The sequence below is a fragment of the Ornithorhynchus anatinus genome, chromosome 7, assembly GCF_004115215.2.
Source record: "Ornithorhynchus anatinus isolate Pmale09 chromosome 7, mOrnAna1.pri.v4, whole genome shotgun sequence".
In the NCBI taxonomy this organism is placed as follows: domain Eukaryota; kingdom Metazoa; phylum Chordata; class Mammalia; order Monotremata; family Ornithorhynchidae; genus Ornithorhynchus; species Ornithorhynchus anatinus.
The window spans coordinates 44,876,456-44,902,552 of NC_041734.1; the positions used below are offsets into that span (position 1 = coordinate 44,876,456).

Genomic DNA, 26,097 nt, shown 5'->3' on the forward strand with positions numbered 1-26,097 from the left:
AGAGCATTCCAAGTCAGAGGTAGGATGTGGTAGAGAGGTCGATGGTGAGATAGATGAGATCGAGGTACAGGGAGAAGGTTAGCATTAGAGGAACGAAGTGTGTGGGCTGGGTTGTAGTAAAAGAGTGGTGAGGTGAGGTAGAAGGGGGCAAGGTGATTGAGTGCTTTAAAACTAATGGTAAGGAGTTTTTGTTTGATATGGAGGTGGCACATACTGGCCTGCTGTGTGATCTTGGACAAGTCACTTTACTTCTGTGCTTCAATTTCCTCAAGTGCAAAATGGGGAAATACCCATTCTCCCTCCCTCTTAAAACTGTGAGCCCCAAAGGGGACAGGGACTGTTTTCAATCAGATTATCTCGTATTCAGTGTAGTGTTTAGCCCATAGTAAAGCACTTAAATATCACAAGTACCATTATTCTCCCTTTCCTCCCCTTCCTTCCCACTTCTCTCCCTGCCATTTACATGGCTTCAGGAGCACTGTATATACCAGAAGCATGTTCTAGGGGAAAGATCACTGTGTTCTGCCAAACAGGAGGCCTGGAATCTTGTGCAGATTCTAATTCAATACTGGGTGAGCTTAGATCATTTAAGCCTTGATCAGGGGATATTGATTCTTGCCTTTACCTGCCTCCATGGGATAACTTTTGAAATGAGATTGATCATAATGATGATAAATAAAACTTGATTAAAAGGGGAGAATAAAATACAATGTGTGAGAGTGAAAAGGAAGGGATATTGTCATCTATTTTTACCTTTTTTTTAAAAAAAAAAGGATTTCCTCTTTTTGCAGAACTATTTACATGCAGGGAATTGCAAGATATATTATTATTACATGCATGGACTCCTTTTCATTCACCATTGAAAAGCAAGTGCTGCAAATCCAGATTACATTGCCAAATAATTCCTTCTAAAACAGCTTCCCATGAAATGTTTTGTTTTTCATTGTTGGTAGCACTGGGCCTTCTTTGTTCAGTTGAATTTATTTATTGATTTTTAATGGTATTTGTTAAGCGCTTACTTTGTGCCAGGTACTGTACTAAGCATAGGGATAAGTACAAGTTAATCAAGTTGGACGCAGTAAATGTTCCACATGCGCCTCACAGTCTTACACCCCATTTTTCAGATGAGGAAACTGAGCCACAGAGAAGTGAAGTGACTTGCCCAAGATCACACAGCAGATGAGTAGTAGAGCCTGATTGGAACATAGATCCATCTCCATCCCAGGTCCATGCTTGATGCACTAGGCCACACTGCTTCTCTATTTGTAAACATTGACTCTCTCAGGTGTGTAGATTCCCCAATTCAGAAAGATTTAAGGCAAATCAAAAAGAATGAATACCACTGTAGGTAGAGGATATGGAGGATAGTCCAGGGTAACTTAAGGAGGGGAGATAGTGACATTCACAATGAGATCGTTCTATTTTTGAGAACCAGCCTTCACTGCCAGGAATGGTACTACCACCATGTCCTTGGCAAGCTGGTGCTGGGACATTCTTAAGGATGAGACACAGTAGAACCTTGACTGCCAAGACTGAGCTCATCAATCTTGAGACTTGGAGAAATGGAACTACTGTTGGGGGAATAAAAGGAACCATAAATCTAATGCCCTCTAGTTCGAAAGACCTTAAGGGGCAGCTTGCCAAATGAAGCAGGATGGAGGAATAGGATCCTGAACTCCATTATGGCTTAGGGGCAAGCAAACCGGTTTGGCTAAAATAACAAAGTACCTGAACCTTTGCCCAGAACAAAGTCTCCTAATTTTGTGTTTTATGCCTCTGGATTTTCCCACATCTTTGTACTTCCTAGTTTGGGCTTAAGAAGAACACAGAAAAACTGAAATACAAGGAGAGCAAGACTTTGGGGGGTTATTTGCAGCCTTGCTGAAAACAGAACAGGAATTTTCAAACGAAAAGCTTCATCCTTGAGAGACTCCTACTTCAGTAGTGTGTCCCTGACCCATGTGGGTTTCAGGAAAGCTTTTATTCCCTTGGACCTCTGGATCTTTTCGGAATTTTACCCTTCTACCTGGGAGGAGAGGGAGGACAAGTGCTAATCCTCTTCCAGGCCAACAGAAATTTTCTGCCCGTTTGCTCAGCTGAGCCCCCAGGTTGAAAGGGCAGATCTGGCCTGCGTGCCTGACACTGAACAAAAGCCTGTTTGTGCCTGATGAATTGTTCAGGAACAGTTTGTCCATGTGAGAATGTGACCCAGTAATACGAGCAAAGCCAGGGAAGCGTAGGGTAATCTGCTACAGAGGCACTGGACACGCCAAGTTAACACCGCCTCAAGGCTTCTAACATTTTTTTCCGAGGCTTCTAAGCATTTCAGAGAGAACCCAACACTTGCTCACTTGGTCCACTGTAAGTTCATTTGGTTAACATTTTCCATACTCTTCTCCTTTGGTCTTTTCCCCAGTCACTCCATCTGATTTTTTTTTTTAAGTTTCCCGATCTTAGCTAAGAAATGCTAAGGGGCATCACCTCACTTGACCTGAGATTGTGAGCGAGCTTGTTTTTCACCAAATTGGGAAGTTCTGTGGAATACATTGAGCTAGAGGAACTCTTCAAAACATGGTGGTGGTGGGGTGAAATCCGAGACGTTTTTGCAATTCTAATGTTGGTAAAGCTGACAGTTTAGTGAGCTCAGAGTTCCTTTCTGCTGGTCACATTGCGCCAATTTCATGAGAAGCAAACTTTCACTCAATCAACCCCATTTATTGAGCACTTAACTCAGTGTAAATCACTGTACTAAGAGCTTGGGGGAGCGTACAATATAAGAGAATTGGTAGATACCTTCCTTGCCCGTAGCAAGCCCGGGGTTAACTGATATAAAATGGCTAAATCAGTTATGTGACTGAGCTCTTGCAGTAATAATAATCTCCAGGATTTACAGTTATGGTTTGGGCAGAATTGCTTTCCTGGTAAATAATGTTTCCTATTGCCATGCGGTTGGTGATTGCGATTAAGAAGCTAATAATGTTTGTTACATTCGGTCACTGTGCATTGGCTTTCCCAGTCGAAACAGAATGCTGTATTGTTGTTGATGTGCACTTCATTTTGAACATAATATTGTAACCAGTACCTGAAACTCATACCCTTGATCTCTAGGAGCCTAATGTTCCTGTTCTCCAGCTGAGAGAAACTAATTCACCATCTTGTGTTGTAAACACTCACTCATTTTAACTGATTACACCTCCAATGATTCTCAAATCACTCAAATTACTAATTGCTATTCCTTACACATCAAAGAGTGAATCCTGAATAATTATCCCCAAATAAAATTAGATGAATTGGCCCTTTTAATTAGAGTCCCTGCTGCTGTTTGTTCTGAGCTTCCTTTTCTCACTGTTAAGAGACTTTTAGGATGATTAGACCTATTTAAGACTTAGGCAGTGACCTTTTAATACAATATAAATCCATAAAAGCAATATTTCAGCTATCATTTGGTGAAGGAAAAGTTTAATACTAGTACCGCAATGACAATGTACTTTTTTTAAAAAGTGACTTGGAGATGGCTTTTTTCTCACATAAACTTAATAATATGGTACTTGGTGAAGAGTCTGGTTAAAAGGAAGATTTAACAGTAAATAAGAATTTCAATAAAGTTCCCATTTGCTTTCTTTAGGTAGAAACAATCTATATACTACAAACATTGTTCTCTAGTTCTGCTCGACTGCTGGTCTAGTTCAACATGGTTTTATAACTTAGTGAACTGCTGGGAGGCCACTGCAGCTGAAAGACAAGTTTGCCCAGTGAGCATGGACAGATGCTTTGTGAAGATGGGGATCTCACAAGGAAGGCACCCAAAACAGAGACAAGCTTTCAGAGGGGCAAACCGATTAGTGCTGCAAGGCTGGTAGGTCTGGAGGGCATCCCTCGTTGGTCATCTCAGCCTCCTTTTGTTTATGGTATTTGTTAAGCGTGTACTACGTGTCAGGCATGTACTAAGCAATGGAGTAGATACAAGGTAATCAGGTTGGGCACAATCCCTCATAGGGTTCAAAATCTTATTTCCCATTTTACAGATGAGGTAACCAAGGCACAGAGAAGTTAAATGACCTGCAGAGTCACACGGTAGACACGTGGCAGAGCTCGGATTAGAACCCAGGTGCCTCTGACTCCCAGGCCTGAGCTCTCTCTGCTAGGCTATGCTGTTTCTCACACCGCCTTCACTTGGATCTTGCCTTCGGTAGTACCGTCTTTGAAAACTGTGGTCAGGGAACATGTCTACCAACTCTGTTCACTCTGCACTCTCCTAAGCCCTCAGTACAGTGCTCTGCACATGATAAGTGCTCAATAAATATGATTGATCGTTTGATGGACAGAGATGAACATATTCCTGGTTTTGTAGGAGAATCCAATATTTGAAACTCATGGTAGGAGCAATATCCTAAAAAAAAAGCAGGATGAAGAAACTGCAGTAATCCCAGTAAGGATGACTGTGAGAAGAAAGATGTAAAATGGCCACTGGCTGTGAAATCTTTTGGGACCTTTATAATCATAAATATTAGATTAAAGGATTGGGTAATAATGCCATGAGGGCCTTTTCTTTCCAAGTTATTTGATTAAATTCAGCCTCAAAGAGTATTCATGTTTGCTTCCATCATATGGTTGACTGGGTGCAATTTGGAAATTGGCTTCAATTTTATTTGAAGTTCCTTTATTCAGAAGCACACCATTTCAAGCCCATGTCAGAGTCCTCATCACCAAATGGAGCCTTGGTCTTCAGAGGAACCACACCTATTTCTATTTGAACTATGTGAACTAGACTAAGTTTGCAAACTCAGGAAATTAGAATCATTGAGCATCCCACCTACACTGGAGAGAAGATTTAGGAAACGAAGTCCTGAGTCGCACACTGGAGTAGTGGATAACACACTGGCCTGAAAGTCAGAAAGACCTGGGTTCCAATCCCAGCTCCACTACTGATCTGCTGTGTCACCTTGGGCAACTCACTTAACTTCTCTGTGCCTCAGTTACCTCATCTGAAAGTGGGGATTAAGACTGGGAGCCCCATATGGACCATGGATTGTGTCCAACCTGACTAGCTGGTATCTGCCCCAGCAGTAAGAATGCTGCCTGGAACATAGTATGCACTTAACAATACCATAGAAAGGGTGTGTGGGGACTTGTTTGCTTTTTGGGTATCAACTGTGTGTGTGTGTTTTTAAAAAGAAACAAGACCTAGTAATTTCAGAAGTTCATTTTGATTCCAATTTATTTATAAAGCTAGGATATGTTGTAATTATATATCATATGAAATATATTAAACATTTTCAGTAGAGGAATCTAAGGTTACTCAATAAATGGACTCCGTAGAGACCTCAGAGTGATGGAGTAATATAATCCGCTCAGATATGAGGCACTAACAGTCAATTTATTTGTGAAGAAACTAGTGAAATGTTGAACTCTGCAAGGGCCCTGAAATTTTATATTAGCCCAAGCCAAAAACGAAATCATTCCTGTGAAGATCACAGAGTCCTTATCTACTTCAAGGTTAATAACACTTCCTGCTTTTCATCTAAAGATTTTAAAGAGTGTAGATAACTTTAATATATATTTATACATATATGTATATATATATATAATGTTGCAGATGTTAATTAATCATTTAAAACTGTATTATTTTCATTTTAATGTTGATTTTCCTTTTTTAAAAAAAACCCAGATGACCTTATTTACAGGGTAGCTGAGCAACAGAATGTTAAAATGATGCAGTTAGTTTTGTTGGTTGCAAAAATAGTTCCCTGTGCACAGGGAAACATCTATTCCAGTCATTTTGCTCCATCTTCAAATCCCCTGTTCCCCCCCCCCCCCCATCTCTTGTCCCTATCAACCTGGCCACCTACTTCATTGAGAAAATTGAAACTATTGGGAGTGATCTCCCTAAAATCTGCCCTGCCTCTCTGCAGCCCCTACCACCTCTTGCCCTTCCTTCAACTTCCTTCCCCAGCAGTTATCTCAAGAGATCCTCTGCCTTCTCTCAAAATCCACCCTCTCTGCCTGCACATCCAACCTCATCCCTTCATACCTAATCAAAACACTAGCCTCCTCCCTTCTTGCCTCCTCCCTCTTCCCTCCCTGACTGCCATTTTCAACTGTTCACTCTCCGATGGCTCCTTCTCCACTGCTTTCAAACATGCCCATATCTCCTCTATTTTAAAATAACCTCCCTTGACCCCACAGCTTCCTTCAGTTATTACCCCATCTCCCTCCTACCATTCTTCTCCAAACTCTTTGAGCAAGTTGTCTACTGTTCTCTCCTCCAATTCTCTCCTTGATTCCCTTTAATCTGGCTTCCATCCCCTTCACTCCACAGAAATCACCCTCTCATAGGTCTTAAATAATCTCAATTGCCAAATCCAATGACCTCTACTCTATCCTAGTCCTCCTTGATCTCTCAGCTGCTTTGGACACTGTTGACCATCCCCTTCTCCTGGAAACATTACCCAGTCTCATCTTCAATGACACTCCTATTTCTTTGGCCCGCTCATTCTCGGTCTCTTTAGAAGGATTCTCCTTTGCCTCACACCACCTAACTGTGGGTGTCCCTCAAGGCTCACTTCTGGGTCCCTTTGATTCTCCTTCTACCCCCACTCCAGTGGAGAACTCATTCACTTACATGGCTTCAATAATAATAATAATAATAATGGTATTTGTTAGGCACTTAATATGTGCCAGGTACTGTTCTGAGCACTGGGATGGATACAAGCAAATTTGTGGAGACAGAGTCCATCCCATGTTGGGCTCACAGTCTCAATCCCTATTTTACCGATGAGGTAACTGAGGCACAGAGGAAAGGAAATGACTTGCCCAAGGTGACATAACAGACAAGTGGCAGAGCAATTACCATCTCTATACAGATGATTTCCAAATCTACATCTCCAGCCCTGATCACTCTCCCTCTCTGCAGTCTTGCATTTCCTTCAAGACATCTCTTTTTGGATGTCCTCCTGTCACCTCAAACTGAAGATGTCCAAAACAGAATTCCTTATCTTCCACCCAAACCCTGTCCTTCCCCTGCTTTTCCCGTCACTGTAGACAGCACCACCATCCTTCTTGTCTCACAAGCCCATAACCTTAGCATTATCCTTGACTCCTCTCTCTCATTCAATCCACATAGTCAATCTACCACTAAATCTTGTCAGTTCAACCTGTACAACATTGCTGAAAAATCTGCCCTTTCCTCTCCATCCAAAGTGTTACCACATAATTATGTAACCTTGTTGTTTTCTAACCAGGTCTGTCAATCTTGGGAAGGAAATTGTTTTCCATTTCTAAGATCCTGATAGAAGGAAATGCTACTAATTTCCATAGAGTTGTCAAATCTCCATTTTGAGAATAAGGGATCCTTATGGATCTAGCTTCATCGGCCGAAGAAGAAAAGTATGAGACTAATTATCAGGAAACCCAGGTTCTAGTTCAAGCTCCGCCGCTTCCCTGCTGTCTGTAACTTTGGCCAAAGCACTTTACATCTCTGTACCTTTTGCTCCCAGAGAAGCCTCATGGCCTAGTGGAAGGAGTGTGTGCCTGGGAGTCAGGGGACCTGAGTTCTAATATTATTCTGCCAATTGCCTGTTATATGATCTTGGGCAAGTCACTTAACTTCTCTATGACTCACTTCTCTCATCTGACAACCTGGGATGGAATACCTATTCTCTTTCCCTCTTAGACTGTGATATCCAGGGGGACATGGATCTGTGACTGAAAACTATACATCTGCTGTAGTGCTAAACACATGCTTGGATCATGGAAAGTCCTTAATAAATTCCATTACTAGTGTTGTTATTCCTTTGGAGAGGTGGATTTGGCTTCACACAGATATGGAATAATATTGCATCCCTCTTAATAGACATTTTTTATGGTACTCGTTAAGGGCTTACTATGTGCCAAGCACTATGCTAAGTACTGGAGTAGATACAAGATGATCACGTTTGACACATTCTCTGTCCCACATGGGTGGGGCTCACAGTCTAAGAAGGAGGGGTAGGATTTATTACCCATTTTACATATGAGGTAACTGAGGCACAGAGAAGTTAAGTGACTTGCCCAAGATCATACACTGGGCAAGTGGCAGAGATGGGATAAAATCCAAGTCCTTTAACACTCAGGCCTGTGCTCTTTCCACTAGGCCACTCTGCTTCTTTAGGGAGAAAAATGAGTTATAGAAATATATGTATATATATATTATACTTTATATACAATATATACCTCTAGACTGTAAACTCGCTGTGGGTAGGGAATGTTTCTGTTATATTGTACTCTCCCAGACACTTAGCATAGTGCTCTGCATTCAGTAAGTGTTCAATAAATATGATTGAGATACATGAGACATAATAATAATCATAATAATAATGTTGGTATTTGTTAAGTGTTTACTATGTGCAGAGCACTGTTCTAGGTGCTGGGGGTAGAGACAGGGTAATTATGTTGTCCTACGTGAGGCTCACAGTCCTAATCCCCATTTGACAGATGAGGTAACTGAAGCCCAGAGAAGTGAAATGACTTGCCCACAGTCACACAGCTGACAAGTGGCAGAGCCGGGCTTCGAACCCATGCCCCCTGACTCCCAAGCCCGGGCTCTTTCCACTGAGTCACGGAATGCATCAGGTGCCTAAGCAGGTTCTGTCTCCTCTGCATGTATGCCAGCCTGACAAATCACTTGCTTCCAGAGTAGTGGGAAATTTTATTTTTCCTTTGTCTCTGGGATTATTCTAGTTTTTAGTACACCATTCTCTCTCCTGCCCTCCCTGCACCCTGAGCCCTCTCCCACTCTCGGGCTACCAGCACCACTCTGTTGTCTCTCCTGTGTCTCTGGATTCCAGGGATCCCATGGTGCAGGTGACAATAATGGAGCCTAGGGCAGGTATCCCTGTGGGCAAATTAACATAGAAGAAGCAGCAGTCCCTAGTGGATAGAGCATGGCCTGGGAGTCAGAAGCACCTAGGTTCTAATCTTGACTCAGCCACTAGTCTGTTGTGTGATTTGGATAAGTCTCTTAACTTCTCTGTGCATTAGTCACCTCAACTGTAAAATGGGTAATAAGACTGTAAGCCCCATTTGAGATGGATACTATATCCAACCTGATTAACTTGTTTCTACCCCAGCATTTAGTGTAGTGCCGGGATCATAGTAAGCGCTTAAGAAATGCCATTAAAAAAAAAAGGCAGCAGCAGCTTTTAGACACCCATTAAAAAAAAAAAGCAGCAATTCTAAATCCATTATCTATCCAACCCCTTTTTCTGTGGCCCCCTCTTCAAGAAAGTGTTGATGATACCTAATAGCTTTTCCTTTTTCTTCTTTCCTCAGTGAAATAGTTTGAGTCAACTAATTTCTGGGCACGAAAGGTTTCATTTTGGAGCCTCTCCATCCGGAAGTCTGGCAGGCACATTGCAATTGCACGCAACTAAAAGCAAACAGAAAGTTAAGTTGAAGGTCAAGGTGTAAATAAAGTTCTCATCTGATTACTCAGTGATTTAGTTCACAAATCTCTCGCCCAGAAACCGTAAACAAAATGCTGCATCCAGTCACCAGCCTCAGACTCTTCCAAGCTTCCTTGCTCTCCTGTTGCTTCCCATGGTTTACTTTTCATCACTTCCATCTTATAGCCTATCTACCAGAGATGGAAGCAGAAGTCAGAGCCCAGATTCCCCTGGGATCTTTTAGTTTCAAGACTTTTGTGCCCCTTGTGCTCAGGGGAGGAAGGTTAGAGGAGAAATAGTCTTCCGTCATGGAACTCTTGCCAGGGTTTAAGTGCATTCTTACAGATACTGAGTTTTCTGTGCCTAGGGGCCTTAGCCAAGGACACCCTATCCACAGTTCTTGCCAACATCAGCATTCTGGCCAGAACAAAGTTTTCATCAAGGTATGGATACCTTGGTCACAATCCTATTCACTGCTTTTGAGGACCAAGGTCAGTCTTGGATTAAATTGGCATGCCCTATAGAGGAGGCATTACATTTGTTATTTAGTGTACCTTCTCAGGATCCTGGAGGCAGATAAGTTGATTGTTGAGAATATTCATTTTGTAAATGTTGAAATCCCATTAAACAAAAGTTTAAGTCAATTAATTGCCAAAACCCCTAATTCCTGAGTTTTTGCTTAGACAATCAGGCTTCCTTTAATGACCGTAATGCATGGACATTTAAATGTGGATATTGGGTCTTCCATACCAGTGAACGTGTTTCTCAGCCTCACTCCCCCAAACTCCCATGAGTCTCTTTGCTCATTATTCTAACTGAAGGCAGACAGCATTGGTTAAAGGGAATAGAGCAGAAAGCTGTTATTCATGAGGCCCAGAGTCTGATTTCAGTCTTGCTTTTCAGGTCTCTGGGTCACCTGAAGAGAGCACATCTGTCTTTTTATTCCCGAGAGGGACAGGTGATCTCAGTGCTGCAGATTCCTACAGGGTTCTGAGGGATAGCTCGAGGGGTGCATGCTCATCTGGTAGAACTCCTCTTCAGGTATCCCCTCCTCAACCCGCCGAGCCACTTGAGAAGATCAATCAATCAATAAATGGTATTTATTGAACATTTGCTGAGTACAGAGCAGTGTAAGCCTGTTGTGGACAGGGATTGTCTCTCTTTATTGCAGTGATGTACTTTCCAAGTACTTAGTACAGTGCTTTGCACACAGTAAGCACTCAATAAATATGATTGAATCAAATTGAATTGAATTAATAGTGGTATTTGTTAAGTGCTTACTTCGTGTCAGGCACTGCATTAAGTGCTGGGTTAGATACAAGCTAATTGGATTGGACACAGTCCCTGTCCCACATAGGACTCATAGCCTCAATCCCCATTTTATAGATAAGGGAACTGAGGCACAGAGAAGTGAAGCAACTGGCCCAAAATCACACAGCAGGCACGTGGCAGAGTTGAGATTTGAACTCAGGTCCTTCTGACTCCCAGGCCTGAGCTCTTTCCACTTTCCACACTCTTTCCACGCTGCTTTACGAGAGTACAGTGCATCAGAGTAAGTAAACACATTCCCTGTCCACCATGAGCTTACAATCTAGAGGGGGAGAGACAAACACTAATATAAAGGAATCAATTTATGGATTTGCACAAAAGTGCAAAGTGAATGTAGGGTGAATATCACATGTCCAAAGGGTACAGATCCAAGTGCATAGAAGATGTAGAAAGGAGAGGGAGTCAGGGAAAAGAGGGCTTAATTGGGGAAGGATCCAATATGTCTTGATTTTTCCTGTACAGAGTAAATGTAGGGAGCATGTCTTCTGATATCTGCATTCTGGGACAGTTGATTAGTAATCCTGAATGTCTGACCAGCACAATCCAGGAAAATAGCCCCCTCCCACCCCCACTGGATTGGTTTGGGCTGCCCTGATGGGAGTTGAGGAGAAAGTCTTATAGATGAGGCTCTTTTTTTTAAAAAATAAAATTTGTAATTCCTTACTGTGTGCCAGGGACTGTTCCAAGCACTAGTGTAGATACAAGGTAATCAGGTTGGACACCGTCCACTTCCCATACAGTGCTCACAGTCATAATCCCCATTTTACAGATGAAGTAACTGTGTCAAGTCCCGAGCGGCCAACTCATTGCCCGAGATTACAGTATAGGGTTCATGTGTTGGGGCCACTGAGGAAACTATCACCACAACCTAGCAACTTGATATTTTAATATGCAGCATGCAATCAACAAAAAATCAAAGATTCAGCTATAGAAAAAAACACCTATTCCCCACCCAAATGAGGCACAGAGTTTTCCTACCAAGAGGTGATCAATCTTGTCCGGTGTTCAGGTCTTTAATAAGCCGGACGGCACAGGTGTTCCCAACCTAAGAGGTCCCTTGGGCTTGGGCTCTTTCTATCTTCCCTTCAGAGGACATTGAACAGCAACTCAGGTCTTGTTTCCCCCTCCTTTTATACTGTTGTTGTTGACCTTAACATCGAGCTTCTTCCGGGTATGCCCTAATCTATTACTACCAAATGGTTTGCTCGGTTTAAGCGTTTTGGGATGACAGTGTGATTTTCTTTCCTCTCGGGTTTGCTTTCTTCTCCGGTTTTCCTATCTCGTCCAACTGCCAAGTCAGATATCCCTCCATCTTGTCAGGATGTGATAAGCAGAAGGCTAGGGATCGTGTTTATTGAGAGAGATAGTTTAGGAAGTAGATTGGGGTTGAGTTAATGTTAAAAAGAGTTAGTCTCAAAAAGTGGGTCCTGGGGTCGAGTTAACGCCAGGGTCTTTAGCTTAACCTATTTTCTTCAACATTCCCCTCCAACCACAGCAAGAGCATGACCTTGGTTTACTTGTAGTGTTCAGGCTAAGTGAGCCTGTTGGGGGCTACAAGCCTGACATCCCTTACATAGAGGCAAACAACAGAGTATTAGGTGAATCAAGAGCCATAAAAATAGGAGGAGTAATAATATGCACTAGCATTTGGTCTTTTCTTGGAGCCCATCTCTCCATCTGACTGCAATCACAGGAATCGATATGCCAAAGGGCACTAAGTTTAGCATTTTATTTTATGCTAGGTGCAAACTGCACTCATTGCTGAGGCACGGAGAAGTTAAGTGACTTGCCCAAGGACACACAAGTGGCAGACCTGGGACTAGGACCCAGGGCCTTCTGATTCTCAGGCCCGTGCTCTAGCCCACAAGGCCACTCTGCCCTTGGGGTTCTAGATTCTTTCACATGTGAATCTAAACCTTCTCAAATGAGGCTCCTGCTGTGTCTTAGGGGATTCCCCACGTCTCCAGACCCACAGCCAAGGATGGGGCCAAGGACCCCGCCCTTACATTGTAGGGAGGAGAAAATACTACTAAAATCGGGATGTGTTAGAGATTAATGAAGATAGGTAATGTGCCTTCAACATTGTCAGCACCCCATCTCCTAATTGCCAGCGCTCATGCTTCATTCCCCTCAAATTTACCTACTCACTATGAATCTCTCAGATTCAGCTTCCCTGCTGTTTATTCTTGTTCACACCCTTCTTCTGCATGGAATTTCATTCTCCTTTACATCCAGCAGACCATGGCTCTCCCCATCTTCTAAATTCTTCAGAAATCACATCTTATATAAGAAGCTTTCCCTGATTGATTTCTAAAATCCCCATTTGAAATCCTTGCAGTGGTCATTTCAATTTTTCTGCAGTATATAAACAGACTCTCACAGTCTCCTTTTGCATATATGTACTAATCTTTATATTTTATTTCTTCCTCCTACCGGTAATTAATTTTAGCCTCTATTTCCACCACTAGATCGTAAGATCCTGGAAGACAAGGGTCGTATCTATTAAACATTTGGTATTCTCCCAAACGATCTGTACAACACACTGCAAGTAGCAGGTGCCCAATAAGTATTTTTGAAAGATTGGTTTTCCCCTTTGTAAAAATGGAGGATAAATACCTTTCCCTCCCTACTTCAGAGGGTGCTTATGAGGGCAAATGATATATATGGAAGCTTTTGGAGCTAGTCAGAAAAGAGATGCATTAAAGTCCAAGATATTATTGAATTATTAATGTTAATGATGTGATTGCTAATCCAGGCTGATGGCTAGTGGGGAAGAAATGAAATACAAGCGTTCATGCTCTTGAAACTGATGTATGGAGCGGCATTAATTATGTGTGGCCCTGTACTTTTACAGGTGATCTTCTCCCACCACCACCCCCACCTCTAGATGACCTCGGTAGCCTGCACACCTCTCCAGGTGCTTTCCCCCCTCCGCCACCCCTTGATGACACTGGTTTCAATGTGCAGGTAAGGACTGCCGGATTTTGTTGTTTACATGGGAGGGGAAATTTGACAGGATTATGCAAGTGTGATCACAGTGATAATCATGTCACCCAAGGTTACACAGCAGGCAAGTGGCAGAGCCAGGACTGGAACCCAGAAGAATAAATTCAGAAGAACCTGGATTCTAATCCCAGCTACACCACTTGTCTGCTGTGTGATCTTTGACAAGTCACTTCTCTTCTCTGGGGCAATGAACGGTAGACCTAGGACTAGGATCCTGGATGTGAGATCCCCCCTTTCTCCTTTCTCCATACTAATCGCTGGTGGGGGCAGGGAACAGGGTGGGGGTAGGGAACAGGGTACTGATGTGAACAGTGTCATTTACCTCCCCCCACCCCAATTACCTTCTCGTAACTTCCCCTCCTTGGTCAATGGTCTTGTTTTGGAGAGCCATCTTCAGATCCTCCCTAGCTAGGCAGCTGAATAATAGAATATGTCCCATCAGACTCCTCCCTCCTCGCAAGTGCCACCCCCTCCACCTGCACCTCGGACCCCATTCCCGCTCACCTTATAAAAACCATTGCCCCTGCCCTCCTCCCTTCCTTAACATCTATCTTTAACCACTCAATCTCCAATGGCTCCTTCCCCTCTGCCTTCAAACATGCCCATGTCTCCCCCATCCTAAAAAAAACCTCTCTTGACCCTACTTCCCCTTCCAATTATTGCCCTATCTCCCTACTACCCTTCCTTTCCAAAATCCTAGAACAAGTCGTCTACACTCACTCTTTAGAATTCCTTAACTCCCATTCTCTCCTAGACCCCCTCCAATCTGGCTTCCGTCCCCTCCACTCTACCGAGACTGCTCTCTCTAAGGTCACCCATGACCTCCTTCTTGCCAAATCCAATGGCTCCTACTCCATTCTAATCCTCCTTGACCTCTCAGCTGCCTTTGACACTGTCGACCATCCCCTCCTCCTCCATACCTTATCTCACCTTGGCTTCACGGACTCTGTCCTCTCCTGGTTCTCCTCTTACCTCTCTGGCCGGTCATTCTCGGTCTCCTTCGCTGGAGCCTCCTCCCCCTCCCATCCTTTAACTGTTGGAGTTCCTCAAGGGTCAGTTCTTGGCCCTCTTCTGTTCTCCATTTACACTCACTCCCTCGGTGAACTCATTCGCTCTCACGGCTTTGACTACCATCTCTACACAGATGACACGCAGATCTACATCTCCGCCCCTGTCCTCTCCCCCTCCCTTCAGGCTCGCATCTCCTCCTGCCTCCAGGACGTCTCCACCTGGATGTCGGCCCGCCACCTAAAACTCAACATGAGCAAGACTGAGCTCCTTCCCTCCCAAACCCGGTCCTCTCCCAGACTTCTCTATCACCGTGGATGGCACGACCATCCTTCCTGTCTCTCAGGCCTGCAATCCCGGTGTCATCCTTGACTCGTCTCTCTCGTTCACCCCACACATCCTATCCGTTACCAAGACCTGCTGGTTTCACCTCTACAATATCACCAAGATCCGCCCTTTCCTCTCCACCCAAACGGCTACCTTACTGTTACGGGCTCTCGTTATATCCCGGCTAGACTACTGTGTCAGCCTTCTCTCTGACCTCCCTTCCTCCTCTCTCGCCCCGCTCCAGTCTATTCTTCACTCCGCTGCCCGGCTCATCTTCCTGCAGAAACGATCTGGGCATGTCACTCCCCTTCTTAAACAACTCCAGTGGTTGCCTATCAACCTCCGCTCCAAACAAAAACTCCTCACTCTAGGCTTCAAGGCTCTCCATCACCTTGCCCCTTCCTACCTCTCCTCCCTTCTCTCCTTCTACTGCCCACCCTGCATGCTCCGCTCCTCTGCCGCCCACCTCCTCACCGTCCCACGGTCTCGCCTATCCTGCCGTCGACCCCTGGGCCACGTCCTCCCGCGGTCCTGGAATGCCATCCGTCCTCACCTCTGCCAATCCAATTCTCTTCCCCTCTTCAAATCCCTACTTAAAGCTCACCTCCTCCAAGAGGCCTTCCCAGACTGAGCTCCCCCCTTTTTCCCTCAGCTCCCTCTACCCCCCCCACCTCTCTGCAGCTAAACCCTCTTCTCCCCCCTTTCCCTCTCCTCCTCCCCCCTCCCGTCCCACCCCCTCAGCACTGTACTCGTCTGCTCAACTGTATATATCTTCATCACCCTATTTATTTTGTTTAATGAGATGTACATCACCCTGATTCTATTTATTTGCCATTGTTTTTATGAGATGTTCTTCCCCTTGACTCTATTTATTGTCATTGTTTTTGTCTGCCTGTGTCCCCCGATTAGACTGTAAGCCCTTCAAAGGGCAGGGACTGTCTCTATTGCCGATTTGTACATTCCAAGCACTTAGTACAGTGCTCTACACATAGTAAGTGTTCAATAAATACTATTGAGTGAATGAATGAAAGGACACATGCAGATTTGGTCTCTTGATTCATCTGAATTAGAAGTTCCTCAAGTGTTGGAAAAAACAAAAAACAAAAACTCTTTGCTTGGCCAAATGAAAAAACTTTGATGTCCTAATTGATTTTCAAGTCACCCTGAGGTGCACATGGATACCTTGGATTTGGTTTTAACAACCCATTTTACTTGGAACAGCAATCTGAGAGCAGACAATCGGGAATACCAGGGTTTTTTGTTTTGTTTTGTTTTTCTTGAGAAGCAGCATGGCTTGATGGATAAAGCACAGGTCTAGGAGTCAAAAGGACCTGGGTTCTAATCCTGGCTCCACCATATGTCTTTATGTGACTTTGGGCTAGTCACTTCACTTCTCTGAGCCTCAGTTACCTTACCTGTCAAATGGGGATTAAGACTGTGAGCCCAGTGTGGGACAGGGACTGTGTGTATCCCAATTAGCTTGTATCTCTCCCAGTGCTTAGTACAGTGCCTGGCACATAGCCTTATCTTATGCTGTCGAGTCATTTCTGACCCATAGTAACTCCATGGACACATCTTCCCCAGAACACCCCACCTCCATCTGCAATCGTTCTGGTAATGTGTCCATAGAGTTTTCTTGGTAAAAATACAGAAGTGGTTTACCATTGCCTTCTTCCATGCGGTAAACTTGTCTCCACCCTCGCCTCTCTCCCATGCCTCTGCTGCCCAACGCAGGTGAGTTTTGACTTGTAGCAGATTGCCTTCCACTCGCTAGCTATTGCCCAAGCGAGAAATGAGTGGGTATGTCTCTGCTTGACTCTCCCTCCTGTAGCTGAGACTGGTAGAGTACTGGAAATTCTCCAGGTGCGATCTTGAGTTGACATTGAGCACATTGTAAACACTTAATTACCATTATTATTGTTATGTTTATTGTTATTTTTTAGGGGCTGTTAGTCCTTTCTCCGTTTTGAATTTGTTCTATCCCACAGAATTTGCTTATTTGAAATAATTTAGTGTATTTAACGCTACTTGTCACCTGAGGAGGAAAAGAAAGTTTGTTCATTCAGTAGTATTTATTGAGAACTTACTTTGTGCAAAGCACTGTACTAAGCACTTGGGAGAGTACAGTATAATAATGTTATAATGTTGGTATTTGTTAAGTGCTTACTATGTGCAGAGCACTGTTCTAAGCGCTGGGGTAGACACAGGGGAATCAAGTTGTCCCAAGTGGGGCTCACAGTCTTAATCCCCATTTTACAGATGAGGTAACTGAGGCACAGGGAAGTGAAGTGACTTGCCCACAGTCACACAGCGGACAAGTGGCAGAGCTGGGATGCGAACCCATGATCTCTGACTCCAAAGCCTGTCCTCTTTCCACTGAGCCACGCTGCTTCTCAATATAGCTGCTTCTCAATATAGCTGCTTCTCAAGTATAGCACTAGACACATTCCTGCCCATGGTGAGCTCACAGTCTAGAGGGGGAAACAGGTATCAATATAAATAAATAGATAAGTAAATTACAGATATATACATATGTGCTGTAGGGATGGGAGGGAGGATGAATGAAGGAGCAAGAGAAACCAATTGATTTGAAGATAAATGTTGCTCAATAGGAAGACATTTTGTGGTATGTCTTCAAATAGGTTCATTTTATGCAAACTAGCCTCTGTTAATACTAGAACTATTTATTCTGGATCTGTTGCTATTAGTTGAGTATTTTCAGTCCTTAAAACTCTTAGAATTTTGCTTCCTTTTAACTCTGATCTGGGGTTAGGAAATTCAAAAGATTAGGAATGATTCTACAGTTAAGATTCTGTTACCAGTACTACTACCCTGACTACTTCTAAGAAATACACAAGGTGAAAAACATGATTCCTGGCCTCCTGGGGTTCATAATCTAACACTGGGTGTCTGGCAAGGGAGGAGGGAGAGAGGAAGTGTTAGCAACAGACATGTAAGGAAAGGAAAACCAAAATACCAAAGACAGACAATGACAAACATGAAAGGAGTCGCAGGATTTTAGCCCCTTGGCCAAGTGGAAAGAGCTCAGATATAGAAGTGAGAGGATCTGGGTTCCAATCCCAGCTCCACTGCTTCCCATCTGTGTGACCTTGGGTAAGTCACTTCACTATGCCTCAGTTACTTCAGCGGTAAAATGGGAATTAAGACTGTGAGCCCCATAAGGGACATGGACTGTGTTCCACCTGATTATCTTGTGTCTACCCCAGCATTTAGTACATTGCTTGACATATAGTACACGCTTAATAAATACCATAGCACCTAGCTCACCCTCATCTCAGAAGTCAGACTGATAGCCTGCTGGTGACCTTCTCAACATTCTTAGAATTTGGAAGGTCTGTTCAGATTTTGAGACCCTATGCATTTCATCTGAAGTGTTTGTTATGCACAGGCACTGCTAAATTTTAAGTGGTTTTTTTCATTGTTTTTGTTTAATCCAATGCTAAAGCCTAATAATTCTAGACATATTCTAGTCTTTCTTTTTATTAGATGGGCTAGAAAAGTGTTTGAAGGTGATTTGTGGCTGCTGCCCTACTTGCAAATTTATTTTACACCCACTTCTTCTATCTTTTGAAAAAAATTGTTGATTCTAGAGAGATTAGGGGCTAGGGCAAGAAAATATACCAGTGCTATTCAAAATCTGATTAATGCCTCTTGCTTTGTTCTAGGCAAGGTCACTGATGACAGGTTGTGATAGTTTGGTGAAAAAGTTATTTGTCAAGGGGGAACCCAGATCAGAACTTTCAAGATGTAGGATACGAAGGCATAACTCATTATTAGATTTAGTGTGAGAAGCAGGTGGTCCTGATTTTTAGTTGAGAGAGGAAACGGAAATTATTAAAATCTGATAGAAAAGAAGACATAAATTATTTATATTTTAAATTCATGTTTGTAAATACTTCTATTCTGAGATTGGACAGTTGGATCTTTGAGGTTGGGGACAGCATAAGATTTCTTACTTTCCATTCTTATTCTTAAAGTAATTTATATCATTTAGATATAGTATGTAGTCTTTTCCCGTTTCAGTGCCACAGGCAGATTCTTAAAATGGGATGCATTTTAATATAATATTTTTTGCTGTTTGGGGTGAGTCTGGAACATTTTGCATTTTAGTAAGTTTTTGTAATGAGAGCAGATTGGTCAGATGTTCTTTAATTTATAATTATTTTCACTTTTGGGCTCTTCTGGAATAGTACTTTCTGTAGTGTTTTGTTTTCCAGTCTTTAAATGAGAATATTTCTGTCCCAGAAGGCTCTATTTTGATGAAAATGTAAAAGAATTTCATACTTCAGTCTTAAAATCTGGGATTTTTAAAGCTCCGTAACAGTGTCCAGCTAAATCATTATAACCAAAGACCCTTTTCCAAAAGCTATGCTGTAGGCATCTTTGGTCATGTTTTGGACAAAGCAGGAAATAAACAAAGAGCCTGTTGCCATGTTGGCTTGTGTTTGGTATAAAACAGATGGAAGGAGGGAAAACCAGTGATTGCCAAATGCGAAAGGACAAATCCGGTAGAGAGATGTGTTATTTTTGAGAATCTAAGAGGCAACAATGGAGAATTCCTTTAAAGCAGATGACTCAAGGATAATAACATCTGTGTATCTATATTACTTACAGACAGCAGCTATTACCACATGCATATCTACCAGTAGAACTGTATAAAGTTCAAAGAGTTGGTAAAATAACTGTGAAAAGAGTTTTTCATTTTTCATTTCACCCTGCTCTAGAACCAGTGTTTCCCTAATCCTGAATGTGATGGATGGGTGGATTGGGGGTCTGTGTATGTGTGTGCATACTTGGGGATGAGTGGACTTTTGCTTTTAACTAGCATTTCCAAGTACAGCCCCCAAAGTACAAATATCTAAGGATCAGCTGGGCCTTCCGTGATGTGTGAGGCTGTTTATTTAAATCCCCAGCTGAGGCACCAGCTATTAACTGCTTGAAATGGATGGAGTAAACTACTGCTTATGACTGAAAAAGCTTGTTGGATTTTGGGGGTGGAATCCTCATTCTCTCAAACATAGCCCCATCTGCAGACAACGATAAATGAGGTTTAAACCCTTGGTTTGCTATTGTGATTTGACAAGATGACTAGTGAAATGAAAATGAAGAATTGTCTTTGCATAATTGCAGTCACCAGTTTGGTTTGGCTATTATTATTATTTGTTGTTGTTGTTGTTGTTGTTGCTGTTGTGGTCTAACTGACATCAGCATTGCTTATCTTTGCGATCTGCCACATCCAGTTAAAGAGTTTTGTGAGTCAGGGAGAGGAGATCTCTGGTCTGTGATAGCTTGCAGAGTATTTATCTAAGTAGTTGGATTGAGAGCCAGCTGGAAAATGTAGGGCTGTTCTGGGAAGGAGAGTAACGAATATCCAATTTCCCATCTCCCCTTCCCAGTCCATACTTCACTCCACTGCCTAGATCATCTTTCTACAGAAATGTTCAGGACATGTCATCCCCCTCCTCAAAAATCTCCAGAGGTTGCCTATCCATCTCTGTATCAAACAAAAACTCCTCACCATTGGCTTTAAATCACTCCATCCCTTTGCCCCCTCCTACCTCACCTCACTTATCTCCTTCTACAACCCAGCCTGCACACTTCGCTCCTCTGGTCTAACCTTCTCACTGTGCCTCAATCTTGCCTGCCTCATTACCAACCCTTGGCCCACTTCCTGCCTCTGGCCTGGCACACCCTCCTTCCTCAAATCCAATAGACAATTACTCTCCCCCCTTCAAAGACATACTGAAGACACATCTCCTCCAAGAGGCCTTCCCAGACTAAACCCCACTTTTCCTCATCTCCCACTCCCTCTGCATAGCCCCTGACTTGATCCCTTTTGCTCTTCCTCCCCTCTCCCCATCCCACAGCACTTATGTATATATCTGAAATTTTATTTATTTATATTTTATGTCTAATTGTATTGATGTCTCTTTCTCCCCCTCTAGATTGTGAGCTTGATGTGGGCAGGGATTGTCACTCTTTATTGCTATATTGTACTTTCCCAAGCACTTAGTACAGTGCTCTGCATACAGTAAGCCCTTAAGAAATACTACTGAATGAACGACCTATTATTTGGATGCACTTATACTTGCATGGACTTGTAGGTGGAGCCAGACTTGATGAAAATGATTGTGGAAGGATTTTTGCCTCACCCACATATACCAATTGCACCCAATCCAAAACCAAGGAAGTCATCCCTCCCTCCTCAATGATAAGAACCTATTTTGACCCTGTGTTATTTTCATCACAATTTGATGAAAAGGGAAGAAAAGGGAGATCGAAATTCTAATTTCCTCTAGACCCACAGCATGATTTCTTTAGAGCCCTGTGTATGTGTTCACAGGCTTATTTGCGTGCTGCTGGAGATTTCTTATGGATGGTCTGCTTTGCTGGGAAGGTGTGGATTTAGCAGGGGAGTTAGGGTATTTAGGCATTTTGCTGGCTTTTTAATGCCTTTGTCTTCCAGAAAGTGAATGTCAAATTGCTGCTGCATTTTGCTGTGAGTCATCTCCTAAATGAGCATCAAACTAAAACCTATGGGCATTTTGTGTGTTTTTTTTTGGGGGGGGGGAGGTGCTTATTAAATTGCAAGAATCATTTTTAAAGTAGCAGCTTTTTGGTTGTTAGTGGGTGATCCCTTTATAATCTTGAAACTCTTTCTCTGTGATTTTTGTGGTGGCAATGGGTCTCTTTTCTGATTTTTGAGAAATGTTTTGAAGGAGAAGATGGAGAGAGAGATTGCTTGAAGGCAGGGGAAGTATCCCTCTAGTGATGTTTTGGTTTTAACCACATGACTGGGTCAAGGTCAGATGGACTGGGTCCTCAGCAGTTGACTATAGCAATTTTGCCTTTAAACAATAACTTGAATGTTTTAGATCATATAAACAATATAGAGAAGCAGCACGGCTTAGTGGTAGAGCATGGGCTTGGAAGTCAGAGGTTGTGGGTTCTAATGCTGGTTGGGTCACTTGTCGGCTGTGTGACTTTGGGCAAGTCACTTAACTTCTCTATGCCTCAGTTATCTCATCTGGAAAATGGGGATTAAAACTGTGAGCCCCACCTGGTACAGCCTGATAACCTTGTATCTCCCCCAATGTTTAGAACAGTGTTTGGCACATAGTAAGTGCTTAACAAACACCTTCATTATTAGATCATATGGACATTTTAATACATTAAAACATCAAGCACCTGAAGCCTTAGTTCTTTTTTACTAAAGCTCAGATTTTGCTTCAGTCTTTGTTTTGTTTTTTCCCTTCTCTGTGTTTATTCAATTTATGCAATCAGCCACTCTTAGATTGAATTGATTCAAAGTTGTGGGGTAAGGGGTTATCAATGAGACATATTGGTTCGGGTCAAGAAATATTCCACATGAAAATGGAAGTTGAAACGGCAATTTCTGAATTTGCCCTGGCTGCCACCTCTGTGTTATAAGGCCTTGAATGACAAGGTTATGCTTAGAGATTTTTTCAGGGGACTCCTTAAGTTCTTGGGAAATTCCATGATGGGTGTAAGGTGAAGGTTGGCTTAGAGGATAAAGAAGATTAGCTAGTTTAAATTCTCGCCCAATAGCCAAAGACATGTTAAATAAGGCATATCTCCGGAGTTTAAAGTGGACACATTATAATTCTTCATTTGGCACAAAATCAATCAATTTTATTTATTGAGCCGAACACGCACTACTAAGTGCTTAGCATTGAACAAAATGTATTTTTCAAGCTTTTTCCTCATTGGCTACCTGATTTTGTAACTTAGTAAGATTCGTCATCCAGTTAAACTGCCTGCATCGTGTTGGGGGGTGGAGGGGGCCCTACTCAACCTTGTGAAAACTACTTAAGAACAAAGCAACTTGCCAAACAGCAGCCCCACATTGTTTTTGCTTGTTTTCTTGGTTCTGGACAGTTGTCATTTTGGCAGGCTGATCAAATGAGGTAATGTAAGAGAGCAAAGGCAAGGTCTTATTGTTGACACTCACCATCTCTCTTCAGAGGAACATCTCATCAGGCTGTCGTAGATGGAGGAGTTGGGAAGTTTCCAGCTCCCCTTACAACCCCGTGTGTCTTTGGGCAGGACATTTTGTTTTCCCCCTCAGCTTCCTCTTTCCAAATGAGCTAAGGATCCTCATCTAGGACAGTTCCTCTAGACTGTAAGCTCACTGTGGGTAGGGAATGTATCTGTTATATTGTGTTGTACTCTCCCAAGCTCCTAGCACAGCGCCCTGCACATACTAGGCCCTCAATAAATATAATAGGTTGATAGATTCCTAAGGTGGACAGAGGCAGCAGGAATCCTGAAAACAGCTGGGAAATGTGGAGAGGAATGACTGAGGTGGCAATCTTGGCATATGTCACTGGCCGAGTATCAGTCTTATGTTGCTGTCCCCTTGGCCATTGATGGGTTTTAGACATAAAATTCATGCATGCACCTTGCAACAAGCTGCACCCTTGTCTGGGCTTTCTAGGTTGATGCACCTGCTGCCCCATTGGAAACATGACCGGCAGGGGCTAGAGCATGTAAGTTGTTCCATGGAAACTATTATCATTACCATCCACTCCGTTCACGAAGGTTTTCGGTCCCCAACCTTGTGGCTGAACTGAGGCTCATCTCTCACCATAACCACCACCATTGCGAACTTAATAATAATGTTGGTGTTTGTTAAGCGCTTACTATGTGCAGAGCACTGTTCTAAGCGCTGGGATAGATACAGAGTAATCAGGTTGTCCCACATGAGGCTCACAGTTAATCCCTATTTTACAGATGAGGTAACTGAGGCACAGAGAAATTAAGTGACTTGCCCACAGTCACACAGCTGACAAGTGGCAGAGCAGGAATTCGAACCCATGACTTCTGAGTCTGAAGCCCAGGCTCTTTCCACTGAGCCATGGGTTTCTGTGACCTTCAGCAAGTCACTTCAGTTTTCTGTGCCTCAATTACCTCATCTATAAAATGGGAATTGAGACTGTGAGCTCCATGTGGAACAGGGATTGTGTCCTACCTGATTTCATTGAATCCCCTGCAGTGCTTAGTACGGTGCCTGTCACATAGTAGGCATTTAACAAATACCACAATTATTGTGTTTATTATTATTAGTCCCATTTTCTAAACTGTAAGCTTGTTGTGGGCAGGAAATGTTTCTACCGACTTCTGTTGTATTGTACTCTCCCAACTGCTTAGTACAGTGATCTGCACACAATAAGTGCATAGTAAATATTATTGATTGATTGATACCTATAGTCTATCTGGCATGATATTCAGTCTCTGATAGTGGCAACCTAATGTTTAAGGATGTATGATTTAGCATCCTACTTTTTCCCTCTAGATAGTCCATGTTCCCAGATTTTGTTGTATGAATAAGGAAATGTGAGGCATGGGAGATAGAAAAGGCTGCACAGACATAGTTATTGTCTGGCAAAGTTTTGGTTCATGTAAATGATAGTTTAGACTTGTTAATAGTGACCCTAAAGAATATTGTTACTATTAGATTTATCCTGTTACTATTTGAGTTTACTAGTACTTTTAGGATATGTGAGTCTAAAATTGTTCTTGAACTTCCAGGTGAAGGAAACCAACTGCCATTTCTTTTTGGATTTGTGTGTTTTACCATTCACGTCATATCAACATATTGCCAAATGTAATCCAGCAACAATTCTATTTCAAAAGGGAAATGATAATAAATAAAACATTCCTCATTCTGCTCCTAGTTCAGGAGAGGAAAAACAAAGCTTCTACATAGGTCTACTGCACAGGTAAAGAAAGCACATTGTAGAAAATACAATTCTAAATGTGACCAAAATTTCCAAGAGACAATGCCTCTCATCCTATCCAAAAGGAAAAAGAAGAGAGCAAACACAAGGGACTCTGAAGAACTGTGGAAGCTCTTAGGTGAATTTAAGCTCTTAGATTGTACAACCTTGAATCAAGATTCTTTCACATATATTTAACAGTATTTTGCTTTAACAACAGAAAAGGCCCACGATCTATAAAAACAATTCTGTTCTTCATTATGATTATTATTGTTAATGGTCATTTGTTAAATTCTTACTATGTGCCATGCACTGTACTAAGTTCTGGGTAAATGCAAGCTGATCAAGTTGAACTTAGTCCATGTCCCACATGGGGCTCACAGTCTTAATCCCCACTTTACAGATGAGGTAAATGAGGCACAGAGAAGTTAGGTGACTTCCCCAAGGTCACACAGCAGACAAATGGAGGAGCCAGGATTAGAACCCAGGATCTCTGACTCCAAGGCCCCTATAATAATTGTATTATTTGTTAAGTACTTACTATGTGACAAACCTGTACTAAGCACCGGGGTAGATTCAATTCAATCAAATCAGGTACAGTCTCTGTCCCACAAAGGGCTCATAATCTAGCATACAGTGAAAACAGGTAATTGACCCCCATTTTACAGGTGAGGAAACTATGGCACAGATAAATTAACTGACATGACCGAGGTTGCACAACAAGAAAGTGGTGGAGTTGGGATTAGAATCCAGGTCCTCCGCTTCCCAGGCCTGTGTTCTTTCCACTAGGCCATGCTGCTTCTTACTGATGCTCTAGGATACATGTAAGTGTGGGATGGCCTGGGGAAGAGATTTTGACTACAGCTTTAAAGGGGAAAAAAAAGGGGTCACATTTTTAAAATGTTTAGATGTTGGGATTTTAAATTGGTCATAATGGAGATTATATGGGAAGGAAAAGTGGGAGGAAAAACTGCCTTGTTTCCATTCAGTTTTATGAGTAGACAAGAATGATTGAGTGCAAAATCAATTCATGAAAGCCAGTTAAAATTCAACAATAAAAATAAGAACAGTAAGTTATAACAGCTGAATGGTGGTAAGAAAGAGGGCGGGCCTGAGGTTCCTCGACACTTCAGGCAAGGCAGTCCTTGGTGAGATAATTGCAGCAACTCCTCTGTATTGAAAATTTGATTAGGTGGGTTTGGATCTTGTGATGCTACCTAGGGAAACCTGGTTGTCTATGGGTA

The 26,097-nt window shown here is 42.6% G+C and overlaps 1 protein-coding gene across 3 annotated transcripts in view; it reads left to right on the forward strand.

Moving 5' to 3' along the window:
- LOC100080375 (LIM domain containing preferred translocation partner in lipoma) overlaps positions 1 to 26,097 on the forward strand; it is a 721,700-nt gene that overhangs the window by 309,466 nt on the left and 386,137 nt on the right. For all 3 annotated transcript variants that reach the window (XM_029068642.2, XM_029068641.1, XM_029068644.2), the window contains one exon: positions 13,606 to 13,718. In XM_029068642.2, the coding sequence (XP_028924475.1) occupies positions 13,606 to 13,718 (113 nt within the window). The remainder of the gene's footprint in view (positions 1 to 13,605; positions 13,719 to 26,097) is intronic.